Source organism: Bactrocera neohumeralis, chromosome 2 (assembly GCF_024586455.1).
Source record: "Bactrocera neohumeralis isolate Rockhampton chromosome 2, APGP_CSIRO_Bneo_wtdbg2-racon-allhic-juicebox.fasta_v2, whole genome shotgun sequence".
Classification (NCBI taxonomy): Eukaryota; Metazoa; Arthropoda; class Insecta; order Diptera; family Tephritidae; genus Bactrocera; species Bactrocera neohumeralis.
Genome location: NC_065919.1, coordinates 84,311,160 through 84,335,312, shown reverse-complemented (window position 1 = coordinate 84,335,312; position 24,153 = coordinate 84,311,160). Strand labels below are relative to the sequence as shown.

General features: G+C 37.5%; 5 protein-coding genes across 5 annotated transcripts; 1 reads left to right on the top strand and 4 right to left on the bottom strand.

Annotated features, from left to right (window-relative positions):
* Positions 1-5,158: 5,158 nt before the first annotated feature.
* Positions 5,159-5,646, top strand: LOC126765672 (uncharacterized). Its single transcript, XM_050483356.1, has 2 exons — positions 5,159-5,191; positions 5,251-5,646. Exons 1-2 carry the CDS (start codon positions 5,159-5,161, stop codon positions 5,644-5,646), a joined length of 429 nt encoding a protein of 142 aa, XP_050339313.1.
* A 459-nt stretch (positions 5,647-6,105) lies between these two features.
* On the bottom strand, positions 6,106-7,288 carry LOC126765603 (uncharacterized transmembrane protein DDB_G0289901-like). The gene is made up of 4 exons (XM_050483218.1): positions 7,274-7,288; positions 6,957-7,197; positions 6,852-6,905; positions 6,106-6,821 (listed from the first exon to the last, which is right to left on the bottom strand). Exons 1-4 carry the CDS (start codon positions 7,286-7,288, stop codon positions 6,106-6,108), a joined length of 1,026 nt encoding a protein of 341 aa, XP_050339175.1.
* Positions 7,289-10,796: 3,508 nt separating this feature from the next.
* On the bottom strand, positions 10,797-11,624 carry LOC126759020 (keratin, type II cytoskeletal 3-like). The gene has a single exon (XM_050473552.1). It carries the CDS (start codon positions 11,622-11,624, stop codon positions 10,797-10,799), a length of 828 nt encoding a protein of 275 aa, XP_050329509.1.
* Positions 11,625-15,099: 3,475 nt separating this feature from the next.
* LOC126758575 (uncharacterized) lies at positions 15,100-15,825 on the bottom strand. Its single transcript, XM_050472903.1, has one exon. It carries the CDS (start codon positions 15,823-15,825, stop codon positions 15,100-15,102), a length of 726 nt encoding a protein of 241 aa, XP_050328860.1.
* Positions 15,826-19,412: 3,587 nt separating this feature from the next.
* Positions 19,413-20,317, bottom strand: LOC126757234 (mesenchyme-specific cell surface glycoprotein-like). The gene is made up of 2 exons (XM_050470976.1): positions 20,303-20,317; positions 19,413-20,237 (listed from the first exon to the last, which is right to left on the bottom strand). The coding sequence occupies exons 1-2, from the start codon at positions 20,315-20,317 to the stop codon at positions 19,413-19,415; spliced, it is 840 nt and encodes a 279-aa protein (XP_050326933.1).
* Positions 20,318-24,153: the final 3,836 nt, after the last annotated feature.

The window sequence follows — 24,153 nt, the reverse complement described above, 5'->3', positions numbered from 1 at the left end:
CGATATTTTTTTTCAAATAGTTGTATACGAAAAAAAAACCTTCTTTCAAGTCTTTAAGAATTGTATCTTAAAGACCTGTGTAAAATTTCATGATGATCGGTTGACTAATTCTCAAGAAATCTTGCCAACCGACTTCAAGAACACAGTTTCGAGAAAAACGTGTTTAAAGACGGCACACTTAGCCTAGCTAGCCTCAAGCGCACAAGTTCTCAAGACTGTATCTCCGAAATTATTACTCGGATCAACTTGAAAATTTAGAAAAATATTCTGGAGGTGTTGTAAAATTTAATAAGATAAAAAACAAATCGATATTTTGAAACCCGTAAATCCATGTAACCCCTTAACCCTGAAAGTCTATTAGATAGGCTTTTAGGTTACTCATACCTACCGCAATCACAAAGGTGTTCTTATATAGCAATAATAAAGTTTGAAATATTTGCATCGGTTCTTGCGAATAGTCTAGCGAGCTTAAGATTAAAGAAGGCCACGTTAGAGGTAAAAAGGTTCAACTATGGGTTAATCGAAGTCTAGCCCGCATTATACTTGTATGTTGGTGAGAACAAGTTAGGGGTGCTGTGAGAACAAATCAGTAGTCAAGCGCAAACAAGTACTAGTCAAGGGAAGTTAAGACGGAGCTCAAAGAAGCACCAGCTGATCCGCAAGCGATGTTCATGGTAATTAGAGGTCATACAGGAGAACACTTTCGGAATCAAGCGAGGTCAGGTTAGGGATCAAGCGAATAAAATAAAGATCATAAAGCTTTTTTTGAAACCGGACCTAGTTCTTCTTACTTACTTTAAGCGCTTTTATAAACCTAATAACGATTTTCAAGTCAGTCGAACTATCAGGAGACTGCTATTTCCACAACAGTCGGGTCTACGTAACCGGAACATACTCGGATTTTTATCCAGCCAAAGACTGTCAACTAGGTAGAAATTTTCAATATTATTTCAAGAATTTTTTCTGCCATTACAACAACAATAACATCGGAAGACCCCATAATCACAATAGGGGTTATCTGAAATTATAGATCGGTATCATATGATCTTAACACCGAATCAAAATATGCCAAAGTAAGCATTATATTTTTATGTGAAATTTCAAAAATATTTTGTAAAAGCAAACATTTTTAACAAATAAACTATTCTTTTCTCTAAATATCATATGGCTTTAAGAAATTTACCGTGGTTAACACAAGAAGAGCAGCTAGCCTTAAAGGCATGCTAACTCATGTCCACACAAAGCAACTTTCTCAGCCATCATCATTCTTCACTAGAAAGCGCTCTTATATTTATAAACATTTTAAACATATATCAACAACACTGTATGTTACTGTGTATGTATGTGTTGTAGGTTGTTATGAGCCATTACTTTGTATACTCAAGTATTTGCCGGTGTCGGTTGCCTTCGTGAGAGAGTGTGTGATTGTTGCTGCTGGTGGGGCTGCCTTGGCTTCCGGTGTTATAGTGCGCGGCGGACGGAAATTCTTTTGCATATTTTTTAGCTTAACAAATAATTAATTATACGTGCGAGCACGCGAGTTGAGAAAAAGCAGCTTGCGCTCCAAAGAAGCAAGCTGCGCGGCGACCAAAGCGGTCTGTATGTGTTAATATCCTGCGAGAGTACGAAAGTTCCATGAATTTAAATTTATTTAATTATTATTACCATATTGTTTTTTATTATTACCACGTTGTTTTTTCTAGCACAAAGTACACAGTTTGCGCATATGAAGATTTACATAGAAACACAGTTATAATTTTTGAGTGAATATTCAGGTAAGCTATGCATATTTTGATATTGTTGGAACAAGTAGTTCGACAGAAAAATAAATGTGCGATAAAAGAAATTATTACAGCAGGTTTGTATGATTTTTTCACGCAATTTTTCAATAATCAAATTTCAGAATCAAATTTCAATTATGATCCTAACCACATTTTCCTTACTGTTTTGACTCGACTCGATTCGGCCTTTTGTTACCTCCACCTTGCTTTGTTTAGATAATTTCTTCTTCTTCGCCGAGTTAACAACAGCGCGCCAGTCGTTTCTTCTTTTCGCTACGTGACGCCAATTGGATATTCCAAGCGAAGCCAGGTCCCTCTCCACTTGGTCCTTCCAACGGAGTGGAGGTTTTCCTCTTCCTCTGCTTCCCACGGCGGGTACTGCGTCGAATACTTTCAGAGCTGGAGTGTTTTCGTTCATCCGGACAGCATGACCTAGCCAGCGTAGCCGCTGTCTTTTAATTCGCTGAACTGTGTCAATGTCGTCGTATATCTCGTACAGCTCATCGTTCCATTGAATGCGATATTCGCCGTGGCCAATGTGCAAAGGACCATAAATCTTTCACAGAACCTTTCTCTCGAAAACTCGTAACGTCGACTCATCGGTTGCTGTCATCGTCCAAGCCTCTGCACCATATAGCAGGACGGGAATTATGAGCGACTTATAGAGTTTGGTTTTTGTTCGTCGAGAGAGGATTTTACTTTTCAATTGCCTACTCAGTCCGAAGTAGCACCTGTTGACAAGAGTTATTCTGCGCAGGATTTCCAGGCTGATATTGTTGGTGGTGTTAATACTGGTTCCTAAATAGACGAAATTATCTACAACTTCAAAGTTGTGACTGTCAACAGTGACGTGAGAGACAAGTCGCGAGTGCATCGACTGTTTGTTTGATGACAGGAGATATTTCGTCTTGCCCTTGTTCACTGCCAGACCCATTTTTTGTGCTTCCTTGTCCAGCCTGGAGAAAGCAGAACTGACGGCGCGGGTGTTGAGGCCGATGATATCATTATCATGAATATTTCAGAAATACTATAAATCAATGTCAATATCTCTCAATACATATTCATAGTATGTATATACATATGTATAATGCTGAAGTAACATTTCAAGATTATTTAGGTTAGGAGAATACCTGAAAATAATATTAACAAAATATCTACGGCAACTCTCAAAATTTTCAGTAGACGAATAAAACCTTTGATCGTCAAAAGATCTATGAGGAATACTGAGCTCGGCATTGAATCCATATGACGGGTCCATATAAATTCGCCCGCAAACCGAATCGATAAAAAATATTTTCCTAAATTGGTACAATTTTTTTTTGTTATAGTCCCGTTTATTTTATTTCCATATGTCTATTAAGAACTGTTTGGGAGCTCTTTGTTTACGCCACGAAATGAATCATCATCACAAATAATCAAAGACTTACCTCAAGTGAGAGTCCCGTCCAACTCTGTCAAAAACACTTTGTCTGTAACATCAAAAAAGTTAAAGAAACGGAACTTGAAATACATTATTGGCAGGAGAGAGTGCGCAGAGGATCTCAACATCTCTTATAGGTTGATTTGAAACATTTTAGTAAATGATTTGATATTGATAAGTGTCTGAATCTTTTGCAAAAACGACTTCGAGACGAGGTCGGAAATTCCATGCTTGACAATGTAGCTGAGGACCCTGCAATCGCCAAAGGCGTCATTGTTGGTAACGAAACGTGAATTTCTGAATCTGACGTCGAAACTGTCCAACAAGCTAACAATTAATCCAATTTGTCATACACTTGTTAATACTTACGGCGTACATCTGGGAAGATCTTCAATGTCTAAAAGGTTAGATGGGTTTCTTCGGGTAAAAAACTGCGTTTTTTTCAAAAAAAATTTTCTCTTATAAAAATTAAACATTTCGGAAATTTTTTGGCATTGGCAGAATAACTCCTTACAGGATCAGCTAAAGTAAAAGAATATGTATTTCAGGTAGAACCTTAACTTAGAATTTGTACGAAGAAAAAAAAACTATTTTTGGCAGACATTTTTACAAAAAAATTAAATTTTCAGTGAGAATTTCGCGACATTTTTTATTTTGCAATAGTTGTAATCGAAAAAGATTCTTCATCCAAATCTTTAAGAATTGCATCTCAAAGATCTGTGTAAAATTTCAATGAAATCGGTTGAGGAGTTCTTGAGAAATCCTGCCAACCGGCTTCAAAAACACAGTTTCAAGAAAAACGCGTTTAAAGACAGCGCACTTGGCCCAGCTAGCCTCGAGCGCACAAGTTCTCAAGGCTGTATCTCCGAAACTATTTCTCAAATCAACTTGAAAATTTAGGACAATATTCTAGAGGTGTTGTAGAATTTAATTAGATAATAAAAAAATCGATTTTTTTTAAACCCGTAAATCCATGAAACTCCTTAAACGAATTTTGGTTTTTTCGTTTTCGGCGTATTTTTAGAGCGTCATTCTCTAGATTGCTTGTATTGGTTCATTTAGTCTTTCTTGTTACCCGGATCAAATTTGAACATACATACAACTTCTTATGCACCCTTATCTTAGTTCGGTAACATCCAGTTTTACACTTTATAAGAAAATGAAAGTATGTTATTCTAGTTTTGTAACGAGAAACACTCATCCTCCGATATACAAGTAACTGTCCAAAAAATAGTGATCTAATCAACCATAAAAGCTTCGAAAAGATGACGAGTTTGAAATGTATTGATCTTTCAGAAAAAATTTTGTTCTAGACTTTCATATACAGGATATCTTGTGTACCTCCAACTTACATAGACCACTTACATAGAAGACTTAGCTTTAGGAAAAGTTTTTTATGATCCATACGAATTTAACTCCTATTTACATAAAGTAAATATTTTAATAGCTAGCTAATAATTTCTCTTAGGTTGCACTTAAAACTAAAGGAACTGGTTTCAACCATTTGCGAAAAAGATTTGTATCGATTTTTCAACAGAAATACCTTAAAGGTTTAAGTTGTGTCGCTTAACACTAATAACATAATTTCAATAACTTTTTTCTTGAATTGTTTAGAAATTGGTATATTGATCAGCCGACAAAAAAGGAAATGCAACTAAAGATTTCAGGTAGCTGAATGATAAAAATATTAACACCCACATGAAGCATGGAAGATTTATTTTCGTGACTTGCGGAAGACTACTCACCAAATTCGAAAAGACCTTACAAGAAAATTTAATCTTAAGCCGGAATAATAACTTTTGAGAGTGAGTGCCAATCGGACGTAAGCCATATTAAGTGAAGTATCGTCACATTTGAAATCAAGAATAACTATCACGCGGCTATAAAAGCACGAATCTTGCATCGGGCGCTTCATTTATTGACCAGTTTTCGTGGATTGCGGGCGTAAATAGCTGTCATGGATTGCCGCGTTACCTGCATACTCCTGTTTGTAAGTGCTACAAGTGATGTATTACTATCCAAGGTTTTTCTATAATATAAATAATTCAGTTAATTAGCTGCCTCATTTTGCCAGTGCTTAGCAAATCTGCAGAAACAACAGACACATCGAAAGAGATGGAGAAGGCCTCCTCCAGTATGGAAGAAGACAATGTTGGGGAGGCAGAGAAGAATAACAGTGATGAAGACTTTCTGAAATCTAAAGAGCGACTCAATGCTGAGTTCTTGACCTTCAGTGCGCCTGAGGAAGATGAAAGCGAGGACGAAGAGAAAATTGAAAACTTGCTTGAGCTATTAAGTCCAAGACGGATATTCTTAATTGAGGCGCCTGCGAATACTACGATAATTGGTATCGACAACAAGGCAGAGGAAAGAGATGCGATCGCGGATGTTTTCTCTGGTGGAAATACTGACGCTGATAACAATAGTGAAACTAAAAATCAATAAAAATAAGAAAAAAGTAAATATTTTTGTTTTTCAACTTAGATTTAGGTTAATCGTATCCATTCGAACATTGGAAAACTTATATATTGAAATTTGTGCAGTGTAAATTCCTTTTGATTACTCGAAATGGCCTTCATCACTGCACAAAATTTGACTCGAAAACGACGGATCTTCTTTTGAACTTTTCAAGAGCCCACAGAGTGAAGTGATATCTTTTGGGAAGGTCGAGCGGCCTTAGTTCTTGCAGAAGCTGTATTTTTTATACTTTCAATGAAGAGAATTTTGATATTTTTCGGAAAATATTTTATATTATTATCGTCTTATGATTCCAGAGGTTAAAACAGTACCTCAATATTCCAACGAAAAAAGAAGAAACTGCTAATTAAAGTTAAAATATAAAAGTTTTATTCGAACATAACAGTCATAACAGGAAATAACAATAACAAAGAGCGAAGTAGTAACTTAAAAACGAAGTTTGCGCAGAATTGCGGCAGGCAAATATGTTGCGCTTGGTGCACTCTTTCCAGGGCCACCCGAAAGGCCACCAAATTGCCCGTTTCCACCTGATACACCACCTGCTGGGCCAGACACACCGTCATCGGCACCTGACGGACCACCGTGCGCAGCAGGCGATGCGAAGTTATGCACTGGAGCTATACCACCATCATGCGCTTGCGATGGTCCATCCAGTTGATCATATTGAGCTTGAATGGCCTTTTGTGCGTTGGCCGCATCTTCTGGCGTACGGTACTTGACAAAGTGCACCTCGGGCTGATGAGTCTGGGCGTCATGTGAATCCTGCAGTTTATTGGCTAAATCACTCACAGAAGTTTGTTTCTGCAACACATAAATGGCGGTTCTCTGTTCCGACGCTTGTCTGGCCAAATTGATGGCAGCATTCTCCAAAGCATTGTTTTCGGGTCCCTTGATGAAAATAACGCGAATGTTCTTCTTTGCTGAGCGGCTTGCTTGATCATTGGCTTCGGGTTCATCGAAGTCATTGTCATCAGCAGTGTATGTGTAGAACTCCTTTTCGTATTCCACTGCGCCTGGTGCACCAGCTGAGCTGCTGCTGCTGCTATTAGGTCCACTGCTACTACTAGAATCACTGCTGTCATTACCATCTGAGTTACTTTCGAGACTACCCGAAGAGCTACCACCTAGGCCGCCGAGATTGCCTGCTAAGCCATCACTCAAGCCACCAAGACCACCGCTTGGGCCAGCCAGGCCTCCTATGGAGCCACCAAGACTGCCCAAACCACCTAATGCACCATCGCCCAAACCGCCGTATCCCTTCAACCCGCTCAGACCACCGGTACCACTGAGACCACCAGATAAACCACCGCCTAGACCACCTAACGAGCCGCCTAAGCTTCCGCTGAGACCTCCTAATCCAGCAGAAGAGCCGCCGCTAAGACCACCAAGACCGCCAGATAAGCCACCGCCCAATCCGCTGCTGCCAGGGCTGAAGGACAATCCGCTATCCGAGTGTCCCACAGGCTGATAGTTGTAGCCCAGTTTATCGGCAGTGGTTAAAGCCACGAAGCACATGACCTGAAATAGAGTAAAAGCTTTGTAGCTCCGAAAACATTTCCTATATCCTATATAAATATGAATGAGTATAACTCACCACAAAAGCACGCATCTTTCAGAAGTTTTTATTGATCTATGTACTTCCGTTTTTAGTTGGAAACGATGTTCGTTATTTGAAAACTCTTGTTTGAGTACAAAAATTCATAACATGCAGCCCAAATTTATAGTTAAATCGATACCAATCAGTGGAATATGCAAACAGTGCGGTTTTGGTTGCAAATCAACGTCAATATGTTAATAATCAGTGACAAAAAGTCATCCGCTTCCTATTTGGTTTGGACTCTGTGGTCATGTGAATATGATAATCTCCCACTAATATGCGATTTAAATATGTGCGTATGCAGAAATATTGCTACCAGCCACTTCCATAACTTGCGTAGAATCTACTTCAACCTATTAAACATAAATTATCAATAGAAAATTTGGTTCGTGCATTACCTTTATCCGGCGACCAGGCCAAATATATTTTATGAGTGTTTAATATTAATTTTTCTCACTTGAGTTGTGAGAATTGCACGAACTTTGCAGAAATTATGCTAATTCTAGCCGGCAAAAGTCGCAAGTAGATCTACCGTTTTTGACCGTTTGCCAAAGTTCAAGCAGAATGCTTTGCATAATTGCTAATAATAAACTTAAATGATCAATTTAATCAACATATTTATACAAAAAGTGCACATGCAATTATGTTTTATTATAGAATTTTCATTGAAATGAACTATATATTGCTCATTCAGCTTCTAAATACTATGTTTTGTTCTAATTATAAATTAATTTTGTTAGCATAACGTTTAAAATTTTATGTTGTAATTACCGAGTTTCATGACCATATAAATTATTAAATTTGGTTCTTGTTTATTAAAAAAATAGATTGTATTTCTGCCATTTTTCGCTTTTCTCTCATTTTTTGTCGAAAGCATTTTCTGTAAAAATACTTATGGGCTTAACATTATGAAAAGGTATCCACCTCCTTGCTTTTTAGCAGCATTTATGTTAATCTAACAGAACATGATTGTGTTACAACACGAAATCGCAACAAAACGTTTTTATGTAAGTTAATAATTGCTTTTTTGGCTGATTTATTGATGGCGATACAACTCGCCTCTTTCAACTCAACTTTACAATTAGATTCTTAAACTGCTTGTTTCTAACTCTAAACTTACAAAACTAGTCTGCTTTAGGTGTCAGTGTTGTTGCCACGAACGAGGAGCATAAAAGGGCTCGGCTTAACTGCCGTAAGCGTGGGTGTATTTTTATCATAGTCCCGATATTTTGGCGCATCAGCAGCAAGGAAATGTTGAGAGAGTTGGTACGCTGTTGTCTGCAATTGCTTACGCTGATGAATAATGTATGTGCGTTGGTGCGCAGCTGTCGGTAAAAACTAGCCTGCATTCTCTTAGTGTTGTTGCAGCATAAAGAGCTTGGGTTGGCTACCGTAAGCGTGGGTACATTTTTTATAATATGTAGTCCCGATATTTAAGCGCGTCGAAAACATGAAAAGATCGAGAGCGTTGGTACGCTGTTGTCAAGTGCAATTGATTACGCTGGTGATCGTGACCATAATGCGGATGATGATGTATGTATGAATGTGCGCCAATGTCGGTGACTTAACCCAGCATACGTGACAGGAAGAACGACTCTGTTAACTTGCACATGCTTTGATCATGATACTGTGCAGCCGAGTAAACCACTGCAATCGCGCATGATAGTTTTTTCCCGAATTGTCGCAGTACAGAACACTGCAACAAATATAGCCGAGCCAGGGAATGTTAATGCATTTTCATTCATGTACGTTAACGTTTTTCGCCGGGGTGCTGCGTCGGTTCGTGGTCGTGAGTAAATTTTTGTTAAATATTAGTATTGATGAGATTAATTGTTATAATAATATAAATATAATATAAGTGTCGGGCCATAATTATAATTTATGCTACAACTAATCAAAGCAAAAGTGCATACATACATACATATGTACATAAGTGGAAATAGGTGATTGTGTGGAAAAATGTGCCGGTTTACCAAACATGTTTTAACATGATGATGTGAGAATGTAACTTTGTGATTAACCAGACATTGGAAACGGCCCTAATTGTTCTAAAGATGCTGTAGATGGGTTTCATCTTTTTTGTATAACTCTACAACCGCTTGGAGAAACGCCGGCTGAACATCCAAAAAATTCTACAATTTTAATTCTATTGCTTTGGTTATTCTTCGCAATAGCATGTAATATATTATTTTCATGATATTGCAGAGTCAAATAATAAACTGCAATGTCGCATGCTAGTTTTTTGCCGAATGGTCGCAATGTGTAGCACTGCAACAATTATACCAGAGCCGAATGTTAATGCATTTTCATTTATGTGCGTTAACATTCTTCGCTTGAGTGCTGCATCGGTTCGTGGTTGGGATCAAATTTTGTAGTTAGAAAAATATTAATATTAGTGAAGTAAATTGTTATAATAATAAAAATATAAACCAGTATAGGAATCTTATCAAAATTATAATAAGTTATGCTACAATCAATCAAAGCAAAAGTGCATCAATGCAATATACTCATGCGATATAGAAAAAAGTGCCGCTTTACCAAACATGTTTTGACATGTTTTAAATGAAATGTGTTATTGTTATGAAATGCTCAATCTTGTGCGTTATCAGTATGATGTGAGTTTAGAAAAATGTTAATGTTAATGATGATACAATTATTCCATTTGGTCGTTGGATTCAATGATTTAACATACTATACTACATTTATGATACATTTATGACCAAATAAACGAAAACTGGTAAGTGCATAATTTTACTTAAAATATTAATATGCATCAATATTAATTTTACATTATATGTTGTAAGTATGTACATATACTTATATGCATTTCTGTAGTAAATATTTGAACATAATTTTATGAAACAAAGAAGTAAAGGCTTTAAATGAACAAAGTGATTTGCACAAATAAAACTTAACAACAATCACAATGATCGAGTTTCTTAAAGTGTTAATCACAAGGATGTTCTCGGTTTTAATCGCCTCTTTTTTATAGCTATAAATGACTATATTTACATTTTATTTAAATGTAGTTGTGTTAAACGACATAATAAAAATTTTAAAGCTTATGAAACTTGTACACTCTTCGAATGTACATACATAAGTATCACGATAGAGAAGTGTTTTCAATAAATACATGTTGTATACAGAATTTGACATCGAAAGTAAAGTACTTTCGGAAAGTAATTTTAAAAAGTTTGTGAAACATAAACTTGTTACTATGTTCGAGATTTCGCTTTCTTTGTGAGAGTAACTTATATAATTTATTTACTTAAAGTTAATATCTATTCTTCTGGGAAGAGTTAGATATTCTATCTCCTTTTTCTTTCGAGACAATTAATCCTTGCCCATGCTATTTTATAATCCATATTTATATATTTTACTAACAAATTGCGAATACTTCTTCGGAGAGGTTCTTCAGAAGATATTAAATAAAATTCTGTTAATTAGTTTATATTTTTTATTTATTTTTGTTGTTTTCGAAAAAAATTATTTAAGTAAATATTTAGGTACAAGTTAGCATTTAGAAACGGAGACGTCTCAACAGCGAGGGTGGCAAGTAGTTTGTATTTGTGTTGGACGCAGCTGGGTTGTAGTATTGTTGCTGTTGGCCGTACGACTGAATTGGGGCGGATGGCGAGGCAAAGTTGATCACTGGAGCAACAGCGTGATTGTAGTTTTGGGATGCACCGGGCTCTTTATCGTATTGCGATTGGATGGTTTGCTTGGCGTTGACAAGATCGTTTTGGTTGCGGTATTTGACAAAGTGCACCTCTGGATGGTGGTTGCGGTTATCATTGACAGACTGCAATTTGTTAGCCAAATCAGCAATGTCATGTTGCTTCTGCAGCACATAGATGGCAGTCTTCTGTTCGGCAGCGTTTCTGGCCAGAGCAAGGGCAGCCTTTTCTAAGCCATTGTTTTCAGGTCCCTTGATGAAGATGACACGAACGTTCTTTTTCAGAGAATTAGCCAATTGTTGGGCACCTTCGGCATCTTCAAATTCATCTTCAGGAGCAGAGAAGGAGAAGAATTCTTTGTTGGCTTCCTGTGTGACAGGTGACACAATACTTTGAGCGCCAGAATCGAATCCACTGCCGACACCAGTAAGTCCACCGAGACTTCCAGAGCTGCCGTAGCTACCATCATCGCCACCAGGGGCAAAGCTGCTGAGACCGCCAGAGCCGAAACCATCGCTACCTCCACCAATGCCGCCACTAACACCACCTACACCAGAACTGCCGGGTGTGAAGGAGAGTCCGGACGAAGAATGGTCTACAGGTCGATAATTGTAGCCCAATTTGTCTGCGGATACGGCGGCCGCCAAACACAAAATAATGAAGAAACGCATGATGCCCGTAAAATTTGTTAATTTACTCTGAAGTTGCGAACTGAGAATAATTCTTGCTGGAACAGCAGCCTCTTTATATACAATGCCTGAATATCGATTTTTGCCCAATTCAGCATAAAGATAACAACAACTCTCCCTGTTGATGTCCAACGGGTTTTATTATGCTTTCGACGTACAAGTGATCCGGCGACTTCCCACAAGTACGCAGCACCCGGACCCAGTTTGCGAAAATCACATATGCGTACCTATAACCACTAACCGCAAGTTCAGGCATCTCTCAACAAGAGCACACAGACATACACACGTGACGAATATTAGTGGCCATAAAGCTTTTCTGATGCAAATGATCTAACCCGTCCTCGTATAAGACACACTCACCCACACATCCAAAAAAGTAGTTTGTGCGAAGAAAATTGCTTTGGTCCAGTCCACACTTCGGTAGCGGCGCATAATTTTAGTTATTAGTAAATTTATGAACGCCAGCATTGTTTTGTTCGAGACAAAGTCTTTATTTGGCGCGACCACAATACCAGAACTCCTGAAATGTGCGCTGCGCTGCACTGTGACGATTTTAGTAGTTTATTTTCTTAATCTCTAACGAAAACAAAAGTACAAATGAATTGGGTGAGAAAATGAAAATTAATATTCATAGAAATGCGGAATTAGTTCCACTCAAAGTGGATTCGCAAGCCGCATTCTACAGGCGAGCCCGGTGCTAATATGAATACGATTAGGCAAGACGTCACAAAAGCCGAACCGGCAAAGCGGTCTGTTTGTGGTTTCATGAAGCCGGTCAATATGCAAAATACCGCAAATATAGCGAGCATACCAGAAACTAGCGAAATTAGTCCATTAAAATGCAGAAAACTAGCCACATCCCAAAATAGTTTTAACATAATGTTGTTAGTAAATTCATGACAAGTATGTGCTGGTAAACGAATATCACTAAAGGATCTGACTAGACTGAAATCTTTAATTTGGCATTCTTAAAAACGACTTACTTATGTGAATTTATAATGAAAGCTTTTACGGAACTTGGAAAACGAAAATTACAACATAATGAAGCATTCCATAAGAGTTAGAGACAACAGTACGTAAATACTTACGGGGGCAGTTTGATATGTTTATGATTTTTCATACTCGAAATAAAGTTGGTTGACAGGTTCTTCTCCACCTGGTCTTTCTAATGGAGTGGAGATCTTCCACTTTCTCTGCTTCCCCCGGCAGGTACTGCGTCGAATATTTTCAGAGCTGAAGCGTTTTCATCCATTCGGACGATAATACCTTGCCACCGAAGCCGCTGTCTCTTAATTCGCTGAACTATGTCAATGTCGTCGTGGAACTCAGACAGCTCCTCGTTCCAACGAATGCGATATTCGCCGTTGCCAAAGCGCAAAGTACCATTAATCTTTCGCAGAACCTTAGCTCGAAAACTCGTAACGTCTACTCATCAGATGTTGTCATCGTCCATGCCTCTGTATCATATAGCAGGACGGGAATAATGAGCGACTTATAGAGTTTGGTTTTTGTTCGTCGAGAGAGGATTTTACTTTTCAATTGCCTACATAGTTCGAACCAGCTCCTGTTGGCAAGAGTTATTCTGCGTTGGATTTCGAGCATGAGATTATTGTTGGTGTTAATACTGGTCCCAAGATAGACGAAATTATCTACGACTTCGAAGTTATGCCAGTCAACAGTGACATGGGAACCACATCAGGAGGTATTTCGTTCACTACCAGACTCATATGCTTCGATTCTTTCTCCAGTCTGGAGAAAGCAGAACTAACGGCGCGCATGTTGAAGCCAATGATATCAATGTCATCGGCGAGGATCTCACTTATTCAAAATATAGAAGCAATAGCCACGTTGCTGGAATCGCTCTCCTGTAGGAACTCCAGGGATTATGGAATACAAATTTATTTATTTGCCTACACACTTTTTTAAATCGGTGAAAATGTGGAGATCTGGAAATACGAACTTGTTCTTCTGAAATTGTTATTTATAAATTAATTTTGAAAATACTTTAAACCCTCTTCTATCTTCTGGCTCACAATGGGTTAACACAAAATTTCGGAACAACATGCCTACAACTCATAATTACTCTAGCATAAAACAACAGGTTTGTTATGGTTATGAAACCTACATAATCAATAAATTATAGAATTATTATTCCGGTATTTCTTCGCTACAAGCGTACATACAAACATATACTATATAGCCACATATCTTCAGAAAAAGTTATGCTAATGAAATCAACTAGTTTTTCACCAGCAACTTTAATATTTCGATGAATTTAGTTTGTGCAGCTTTTACTGTCAACACATTGGACACTTATTTTGCATAATGCACTTTACTATAATAACACTACATCCATTAAATTGTTGCGCATACTAGGTGATGTAAATTTGAATTTATTTCCCCGCACGTGTGACCTTGAACTTCGAATGTAAAAAAAAAGTAAATAAATTGGTATTACCAAGAGGACAGAGGAAAGACTCACGTATTTGCTTAAGTAGTTGCCAAAATCATATTTTTCTTCTTCTACCTGTTCTCGCTGTAACCCCGTAAGCAAAGCTTTCTGAGTCCGCAAATAGTAAAATATGCTAGAAGTTCTAAACAAATTTAATAAACTAAATGGACCGAAGATTGGTCTATCTCCACGGCATTTTCTGTTCCTCTTGTATTATCACTAGTTACCGCAATGAAAGCTCTGCGCTCATTCCAACGTTTTTAGCCAGGAAACCAATCAATCTTATTGAAATTCAGTATTGTCAATGAGTGAGGCATAATGATTTCTCGAATAATTTTTCTCTCAAACTCTCCAAGTATCATCTCATCAAATGTTGTCATAGTTGTTTTTGTTCATGTTAGTTTAGTTCGTTGAAAGTCCCCAGTTCTTAAATTTTAACTCATCCTAAGTTATTATAATGACCGTTTGGTACAGAGAGAACTTCATTGCTTTCCGGAAATTGAAGTCATTGTCTACAACTCAATCATGTTAGTTTGTTGTTCTAGAACTTATGTTCTTTAAGTCTACTCTATTGACATTAGAATAATGAAACTTTTCTTCGCAATAATCTAATGTCTCGTATTGAAAAATCGTCCACCACAACCGATTTTTAATAGACTCATTACTTGGAGTTTTTGGTATCACAAAAGTCCGGTGTTTCAACTGCGTAAGTACCACTTTCAGGTAAATAAATAATGAACTATGTATAATAAAAATAATGTTTAAATATATACATAATTCAACTTTCAAAAATTCTTTGAAACTCGTTAAATGTTGGAATCTTCCTCATTACCTTATTGTACACTCCATTAACCGGTAATAAATTTCACCAATTTCTTTAATTATGCATTACTAAGTAAACAGTTTATTAAGAGTAGATAACAACAATTAACAAGAATCATCAGTCTATATATAACAACATTTCAGAGTCGATTTCAGTTTCCCTAACACGCTTGTCTATAACCTTTAGACACGGAAAATTGATGAAGGCAGATAAGCAGCGCCGGGAGCGCTAACTGGGCGTGGAGCTGGTCGCGCAGCTGGGGAAGCAAAGTTGTGTACTGGAGCATCACCGCCATTGTAGCTTTGAGAATTGCCGCCCAATTGATCGTATTGCGATTGAATGGCACGCTGAGCGTTGACCGCATCCTCGGGTGTGCGGTATTTGACAAAGTGTACTTCGGGCTTGTGACGTTGCACATCGTTTTCAGCCTGTAATTTGTTGGCCAAATCGCCCAAGTCAGCTTGTTTCTGCAACACGTAGATAGCGGTCTTCTCTTCTCCAGCGTGTTTAGCGAGATTGATAGCGGCCTTCTCCAAGCCATTGCCTTCGGGTCCCTTGATGAAGATCACGCGCAAGTTCTTTTTCAACGATTCAATCACTTGACCATTGTCGGCTGGTTCACTGAACTCTTTTTCATCGGCAGTGTATGTGAAGAACTCCTTTTCGTACTCGGCAACTGGTGCCTGATAAACAGGTGCAGGTGCAGCAGGACCAACGCCACCGCTACCGCCGCGTCCACCAATACTGCCGCCAAGTCCACCAACACTGCCGATACCACCTAGTCCACCTGCGCCACCACCGGGCGTAAATGAGAGTCCGCTATCGGAATGGCCAACAGGACGATAGTTGTAGCCCAATTTATCGGCGTAGGCAGAGGCTAATACACACAGGACGATAAAAGCACGCATTTTTTATTCTTTATATTTTGGCACTTGGTAAATTATTTCACTATTTGGCTTCTTTTCGCGGTTGTCTCTTAAGACTCTGAAATGGTCGCGTTCGGAATGATTTGCCATCATCGATACACCATCTTTTATACAAATCCAATTCCAAATCTTTATAAAAAACCCAAAATGCTAAGCTTTTTTATTTATGGATAAAATATTTATATCTGTATCGAATGATATTTTATTCAGTTTCCTCTACTTTGGTTAACCAAAAATGCTTGGAGCTGACTTCAATGGGCATATCGATTTTGAATTTTATTTGATGTTCCGCAACCAAAAGCTTCACGCTCTTTGCTCCACTTGTCAACGCGCAGGTCATAAATTTGGCTTTGACTATAAATGAGCAGACACGTCACTTCTACTTCAATCTTCTTTGAACACTTTGGCCAAGCCTCTGCATATTTTAAGTCTCCAAGTCTTCAAATGCACTTACCATTCAAAGTGTGCATGTCTTCAGCAGCATCCATTAAAAAACTGAAATTAAAATGACATGAGTCGTCACCACGACTTTTTAACATCGTGATTTGATTTTCATCAAAATAAACACTAAATTCACAATAAAGATTTATTATACTTTTATTGCAAGCATCAGTCTTTAACTTACTTAATATTGCTGCGAAATCAACAAAACAACCGCGGACTCGTAGCAACAGTCTTCTGCTCGTAAATATGTATATTTCGGTAGCATTAATGTGCATTTATGCTCATGCAACAATCCGTTACGTTTATCATTGGTTATAATTTTTAATTTTTTGCAATTAATGGATGGTTGTTGACAATTATGCTTTAGTTAGAAATAAAGTATTGCAATTTTTCTTTTTACACACCGTTTTGCTGAGCATCTACTCCATTATGGACCCACACGTTGCCAGCGTTAAAAGTCTTTTTTTTTAATGTTTCTATATTTATTGGATCTGATATATTTTTTTAAAGTACAACAATAAGTTATAAAATCTTAAATCTATTTAAAAACTGGTTTGGTGTTACGTTGCTCTTTAGTACGCAGGCATATCTCTTCGTTTTAGGCTTGTTTGATCGGGTTTTCCTTTATAAATATCGCTGAAGAATCTAATTTTTCACGCCAAACTATTTATTATCATATTAAAAAATATAAAAATACAGAGGATACACATAACATACATACATCGAGCAGGCAGGAATCGTATCACAACAGAAAATGAAGAACATTTGATTTTGCAAGAAATCAAAAAGCATCCCCTTAAAACGGCAAAAATGTTCGCATTGAAATGGAATAAGGACAAAAGTGTTTCCATTAGTGAAAGAACAATTCGCAGGCGGTTGAAAGAAAATAATAAATTATTAATAAAATAACTTTATACAATATATAACAATAACAATCCCCTTCATAGGCCTTAGAAACAAAATTAAAAGGTTGGCATTTGCCAAAAAATTCATAAATAAGCCCCTTGAATGTTGGCGTAATATCCTTTGAACTGAAGAAAGTTCTTTTAAATACCATTCATCGCCTATAAAGGTGTATGTAGGAGTAAATACAAATGTTCACAGAAAACGTTAGCCATGTTGGCAGAAATTTCATATTTCGGCAATGCATATCTTACAAGTATAATAGGGTGCGAGATTCGGTTCCCATCGATGATTTCATGAACCAACATCAATATTTAACAAGTAAGGAAGAGCTAAGTTCGGGTGTCACCGAACATTTTATACTCTCGCATGATAAAGTGATAATCGAGATACCGTTATTAGCAACTTTATTTCGAGAGTATAAAAATGATGCCCTCTGAATTACATGAAAATATCTGAGAGATTTACCGATATTTTCGGTGAAAAATTAGGTTAGGTTAGGTTAGGCACTGAGTTCTTCGGGGTCGATATCAGGGACCTTGAAAAGTTATAGTCCGATCACGACAATTTTTCCACAAGGGATACCTCAGCTCAAATACCGTATTTGTGTAAAGTTTTATTCCGCTATCATCATTGGTTCCGAATGTATATAATGTACATATTATACATACAGAGAAGGCGTCAGATGGAATTCAAAATAGCGCTATATTGGAAGAAGGCGTAGTTGTGAACCGATTTCACCCATATTTCGTACATGTTCAGGGTGTTAAGAAAATATTATGTACCGAATTTCATTGAAATCGGTCTAGTAGTTCCTGAGTTATGGTTTTTGGTCCATAAGTGGGCGACGCCACGCCCATTTTCAATTTAAAAAAAGCCTGGGTGCAGCTTCCTTCGTAAAATTTAGTGTTTCTGACGTTTTTGTTAGTCGGTTAACGCACTTTTAGTGATTTTCAACATAACCTTTGTATGGGAGGTGGGCGTGGTTATTATCCGATTTCTTCCATTTTTGAACTGTATATGGAAATGCCTGAAGAAAACGACTCTGTAGAGTTTGGTTGACATAGCTATAGTAAATTCCGAGATATGTACAAAAAACTTAGTAGGGGGCCACGCCCACTTTTCCAAACAAATTACGTCCAAATATGTCCCTCCCTAATGCGATCCTTTGTGCCAAATTTCACTTTAATATCTTTATTTATGGCTTAGTTATGACACTTTATAGGTTTTCGGTTTCCGCCATTTTGTGGGCGTGGCAGTGGGCCGATTTTGCCCATCTTCGAACTTAACCTTCTTATGGAGCCAAGAAATACGTGTACCAAGTTTCATCATGATATCTCAATTTTTACTCAAGTTACAGCTTGCACGGACGGACGGACGGACAGACGGACGGACAGACAGACATCCGGATTTCAACTCTACTCGTCACCCTGATCACTTTGGTATATATAACCCTATATCTGACTCTTTTAGTTTTAGGAGTTACAAACAACCGTTATGTGAACAAAACTATAATACTCTCCTTAGCAACATTGTTGCGAGAGTATAAAAATAAAATAAATTTTTTTTGTCATATGGTACGTCTTTATGTATTGTCTTAAATTTTGCGTAAAAAAAACCAAAAACGATACTGTTGAGAATATTTTAGAGTGTTCTCGTAAAGAATGATTCAAGCACATTTTTCAGCGAATGTAACATTAGAAAAAGGTTTGGGCTGACTAAGAGAATTTTTATTGAGTGTCATCTGTGGGAGAGAGATCTCAGACAGAACATATTTTGATGTTTTCTTCGCTTTTCAATAAAATTATGCGGCAAATATGTTGATTGAAGATATGACATCTTTTTTAATAACACAAACAAAAATATATCGACTTAATTCCTATTTTGCTTTTTTTCTACTACTATAGCTGCCACAGCTTAATTAGTGAATAAAGATTGGAGAAGTATTAGCTCATTACTTGGTTTTTATAACCAATAAGTTTTTTAAATATCGTAAAATTTAGCTGATCAATGTGGAATCTTAAAAAAAGAATTAAAACAATAAAAGTATGAATTAAAAATCGTAATTTTGTATATATTTAAATTTAGCAACAATAACAATAATAAGCGTAGTCCATATTCGTAAGTTGGTTCAAACGTTTCGTAAAACAAACTTAACAAATCAGTTCTTTCAATTAGACAAAATAGATAACAAGTGTGATTTGGTTTTATGTCGTTTCTACTTAAACACGGATGATGGAAGAGGGCAAGTAGGAGTTGCGGGGAGCATGCACTTCGGGTGCTTGAACTGGAGCTTGGGATGCGAAGTTGTGCACTGGTGCGGCACCACCATCGTGCGATTGAGAGGGACCGCCCAATTGGTCGTATTGCGATTGGATAGCACGTTGAGCGTTGGCGGCATCCTCAGGTGTGCGGTATTTGACGAAGTGTACTTCGGGTTTGTGTGCGCTTTGGCTGTTGATAGAGTTGAGTTTCTTAGCCAAGTCTCCGATATCGCTTTGTTTCTGCAAAACATAAATGGCGGTTTGGTCATCAGCAGCATGTTTAGCCAATTGAAGGGCAGCGTTTTCGAGTCCACGGTTTTCAGGTCCCTTAATGAAGACAACACGGAGGTTCTTTTTCAGTAAGTTGGCAACATCTTGACCGGCATCAGCATCATCGAATTCGCCTTCGGGAGCGGTGTAGGAGAAGAATTCCTTATTGAATTCAGCGGGAGCTGCGGGGGCTGAGTATGATGGTCCTACGCTGCCGGAGTTACCGATATCGCCTGAACCGCCAAGACCACCCAAACCGCCACTTGAACCGCCGAGTCCACCAAGACCACCTAAACCGCTACCACTGCCTCCAAGACCACCACTGCCGCCTAGTCCACCAAGGCTGCCACCTAATCCTCCCAACCCACTATCGCCTAATCCGCCACTGCCGCCGAGACCACCGAGTCCTGAGGAGCCACCTGGTGCAAACGAGAGTCCAGAGTCGGAGTGACCCACTGGTCGGTAGTTGTAGCCCAACTTATCAGCAGAGGCTGCAGCCACTAAACACAGGACCTGCGAAAAATTAAAACGAAAACTTTATTTTTGACCACTTGCCTATACACAGTAGGAACACTTACGATGAAGGCACGCATTTTTAGATTTTAGTTGTTACTAGTTACTTGTTGGAAATATTATTTGTTTATGATGATTTCTTGTCTGCGACTTTTCATATTTATACGAGCACACATCAAATAATAATCTTATCAATTTGCTGTTTCATCTTCGCATCTGTCGTCTGCTACGTCGGTTGGACATTCGGTTGAGAGTTCATTACCAATCATTTGGTTTTGCAACTCTCACATATTGCCGAAGAACTCTTTTGTATCTCATCGTCATTGTCATAATTAGGCATTTATTTTATGACAATAATTTGCACACTACATTTTTAGTTATGTTTATGCTAATTCATTCGAGCTGAGCGTAAAATTTATTCATATCTTCGTGGTCGGCAACAAAGTGTTTGATGTTGTTGTGAAATTATGAAATGCAGCTTTGTAGGCTATATGCATACATATCTACATATATCTGTATATATTTCTGTGTATTTCTCATTAAATGAGTTCAAAACTTTTGCGTTTGAGGGGCATTAGTCAAAATATTATAGTATATAGTTGAGAAGTCTTAATTCTGCTCTTTCCGATCTCTCTTTCCCATATATAGCGCGCGAAGTAAACAACAACACGGACCACACTATTTTCCGCCAAAGGTTTTTGGGGAATTAATTTTTCACTTTTCTGCCTTAGATTTTGTCTCCTTGTTTGTTTTTTTTTTTGTTCAACTCATAAAATAACTCAATATGTATAAGTACTTAGGTATGTGATTTTATGTAGATTTGGTTTCTTTTCACACTCTTTTTGTTAAGGGGTTACATGGGTATACTGGTTTAAAAAAAGCGAACTTTTTTATTATTTTATTAAATTCTACAACACCTCTAGAATATTGTCCTTCATTTTCAAGTTGATCCCAGTAATAGTTTCGGAGAAACGGCTTTGAGAACTTGTGCGCTCGAGGCTATCTAGGCTAAGTGCGCCGATTTAAAACGCGCTTTTCATGAAACTGTGCTTTTGAAGTCGGTTGGCAAGTCTTCTCGAGAACTACTAAAGCGATCTTCATAAAATTTTACACAGGTCCTTGGGATACAACTCTTAAAGACTTGGACGAAGGAGTTTTTTTTTCGATTAAAACTATTTGAAAAAAAAAAATCGCGAAGATTTCACAGAAATTTTAATTTTTTGTAAAAATGTTTGCCAAGAATCCAATTTTCAGTTTTTTTCCACGTCCAAGTTCTAAATTAAAGTTTTAACTAAAACATGGATTTTTTCACTTTAGATGATCCTGTAAGGAATTATCTTGCCAATGCGGGAGCACCTTTTTTCCGAGGGGTCACCGGAAATGACGTCGCAAAAGCCGAGTTTAAAAAAATTTCCAAAAATTTCAGAATTTTTTTGTTATTAATGTATGTTTGTAACACTAAAAATTCTAACAAAATATTCCATTTTTTATATGAGAAAAAAATTGTTGATAAAAGGTCCGTCTTGTTGAAACCAGATATCAAGATCAACTTGTTTCAATTGCGGCCATAAGCAGTTGGTTATCATCGATCTAAACCTTTCTTTATTGACAGTAACGGTGTCACCAGCTTCCATTTTCTTAAAAAAATTGTTATCGTTTTCAAGTTGTTCCAAGGCAAATTTAGCAAATTCACGACTAAGAAAAGTTTTGTATGGATGCAAGCCCAAATCCTTTCTCAAAATCCGCCAGGTTGTAGTTTGAGACAGTCCAAATTCCTGAGAACGGCTTGGAGCCGATAAGATCTTCAGCAACACTTGCCTAAACGACAGCAATATTTTCATTACTTTTATCAACCCTATTGGAAAACTCGGTATATAGCAGCCATACAAAAGGGGGTCTCTAAACCGAAGGTTTTTTCACGTAGCGGGTCTACACATGCCTTTGCTACTCTTAAACTTGGTCTAAGACCGTAAGTCGTGAACTGCTTGAGCCAAATATAAAAGAATCGTTTATGGCCACTCCCAAGCGTATGGTACTCAGAGGACTTTCCTCACTTGCATGAACTTCTACACATGCCTTTGTCCTCTTAAAGAAGAAGATGATATACCAACTGAATAATCGAAATTAAATCCTTGTGTGGAAAACTTTTTTATGTCAAAAATAACAATTCTCAAAATTTGTTAAAGACAATCTTTGACCAAAATTTCAGATCGGATCGCTATAGCGTATATCATTCATACAAACTGACCGATCAAAATCAATTTACACATCTATTTATACCCTTCTATGATAAAAAAATGCTCTTGTAAAGGGTATTATATTATAGTTTCGGTGAGGCGGAGCTAACGTTTTTTTAAACCTAACTATTAAATAGCACTTAAACTAATTTTAGCTATTATTACACTTTCCGAGAGAAGCTGCAAATGATTAAATATGAATAATGTTTTAATCGGCATATGCAATTTTCTAATTCGTGAAAAAACCGCTAATGAGTGGCGCCAAGCAATTAATCTAATGAGCTAAACAACCAATCATTCACGCTACGATAAAAGGCCAATTAGCGAATTATCTGGTGGAATGTGAGACATGAAAAAACGAATGCATATACTTGTATATAGTATATGTACTTATGTACATTTTTATATACATACTTAGCGATATGTATCGAAGAGTATTGCATATGCAAAACTGTATAAAAATGTGAGCATATAATTATGCGCTCTTCATAGTTACTTATTTACCGTTACTTATAACGGTATATACAACTATATGCAAATGTGCATGTATATGGCACTATTTTTAGCGATGAATTCGGCTGAGAAGCTGCTTGCTGCCGCATTTAAATTATTATCAGCCATCGCGTTCATAGACGGCGCAGACATTATCGAAGCATCTATATCTCCATATCTGTGTGTGTGTTTACGTCTCGCGAATTTACGTCAAACGATGCATAGCGACATCCAACATCCGACACTCGATATCCGATAGCACAAACGATTACCAGCTCGCCTGATCACTTCCGGTGCGACTTTTAGAGGTCATTCCACCCGCATAGTTGGTATGAGAAACACATTCATTCACACAACCATATAAAAGCGGCTATAAAAAAATGCATAATAAAATAAATTTCGACCGGCGGCAACGAACAACAAAGCGCCAGAAGGAAACGCCAAGCAAAGTAAATTTGGCGAAACCGGTTTATTTGCATACAAGTTTGTATTTTTATCGCGTGTATTTCTATAGATGGGGACATTGAATGTTCGGATCAGTTGGCAGAGCAAACAATGGAGGCAATTAAACACGATAGAAAATTAATAATATGCGACGGTAAAGCAAAAAATAAAACAAAACTGTTGGAATTTGCTCAGAATTAGGTTTATAGGTTTGAGAATTGGTACAAACAAAAGAGCTCAAGGCCGTTTATTTCACAAGGGGCTGGTTACAAACTATGTTGTGGATGTGTAAGCGTAGTCACGTGAACAGAAAGCTCGAAATTTTTTCCATGTTGAGTTCAAATAAGATGATGAAAAGGAAATGTTGGTTTATACTTAGGCAATAAAAATGATAAACCTTGTTGTTGTTGTTGTTGTAGCAGTGGCGGCAGTATACCTTTCTGAAGTTATTTTAAGGAATAAGGTGTCGAGTTGACAGTATTTGACCGGAAGAAATCCGGGTGCGTTCCGATTACTTAGACTCCTCAAACCTTCATTGATTGCGGCTAAGGATGAATGAGTCACAAAGGTGCCGAATCAGCACGTGTTACACTTAATGGACTACATATCGTCACCTAATATGCAAAATACCGTAACATCACTTTTCATAAGTTTACAGGCGAAGGAAAAACGATATAATAGAAACCACTTATATGTATTGAAACAAAAGTTGCGTTTTGGGTATAAAATGGTTATAAATTGGT

Bases quoted from the DNA above. Each gene is read 5' to 3' on its own strand.
- LOC126765672 (XM_050483356.1), top strand. From the start codon at position 5,159: ATGGATTGCCGCGTTACCTGCATACTCCTGTTT. The intron at 5,192-5,250 runs GTAAGTGCTACA...TAAATAATTCAG, and splicing joins TTACCTGCATACTCCTGTTT to TTAATTAGCTGCCTCATTTT.
- LOC126765603 (XM_050483218.1), bottom strand. The intron at 6,906-6,956 runs GTGGTCTGAGCG...ATGGTGCATTAG, and splicing joins TGGTGGTCTCAGTGGTACCG to GTGGTTTGGGCAGTCTTGGT. The intron at 6,822-6,851 runs GTCTTGGTGGCT...ATGGCTTAGCAG, and splicing joins CCTGGCTGGCCCAAGCGGTG to GCAATCTCGGCGGCCTAGGT.
- LOC126759020 (XM_050473552.1), bottom strand. From the start codon at position 11,624: ATGCGTTTCTTCATTATTTTGTGTTTGGCGGCCGCCGTATCCGCAGAC.
- LOC126758575 (XM_050472903.1), bottom strand. From the start codon at position 15,825: ATGCGTGCTTTTATCGTCCTGTGTGTATTAGCCTCTGCCTACGCCGAT.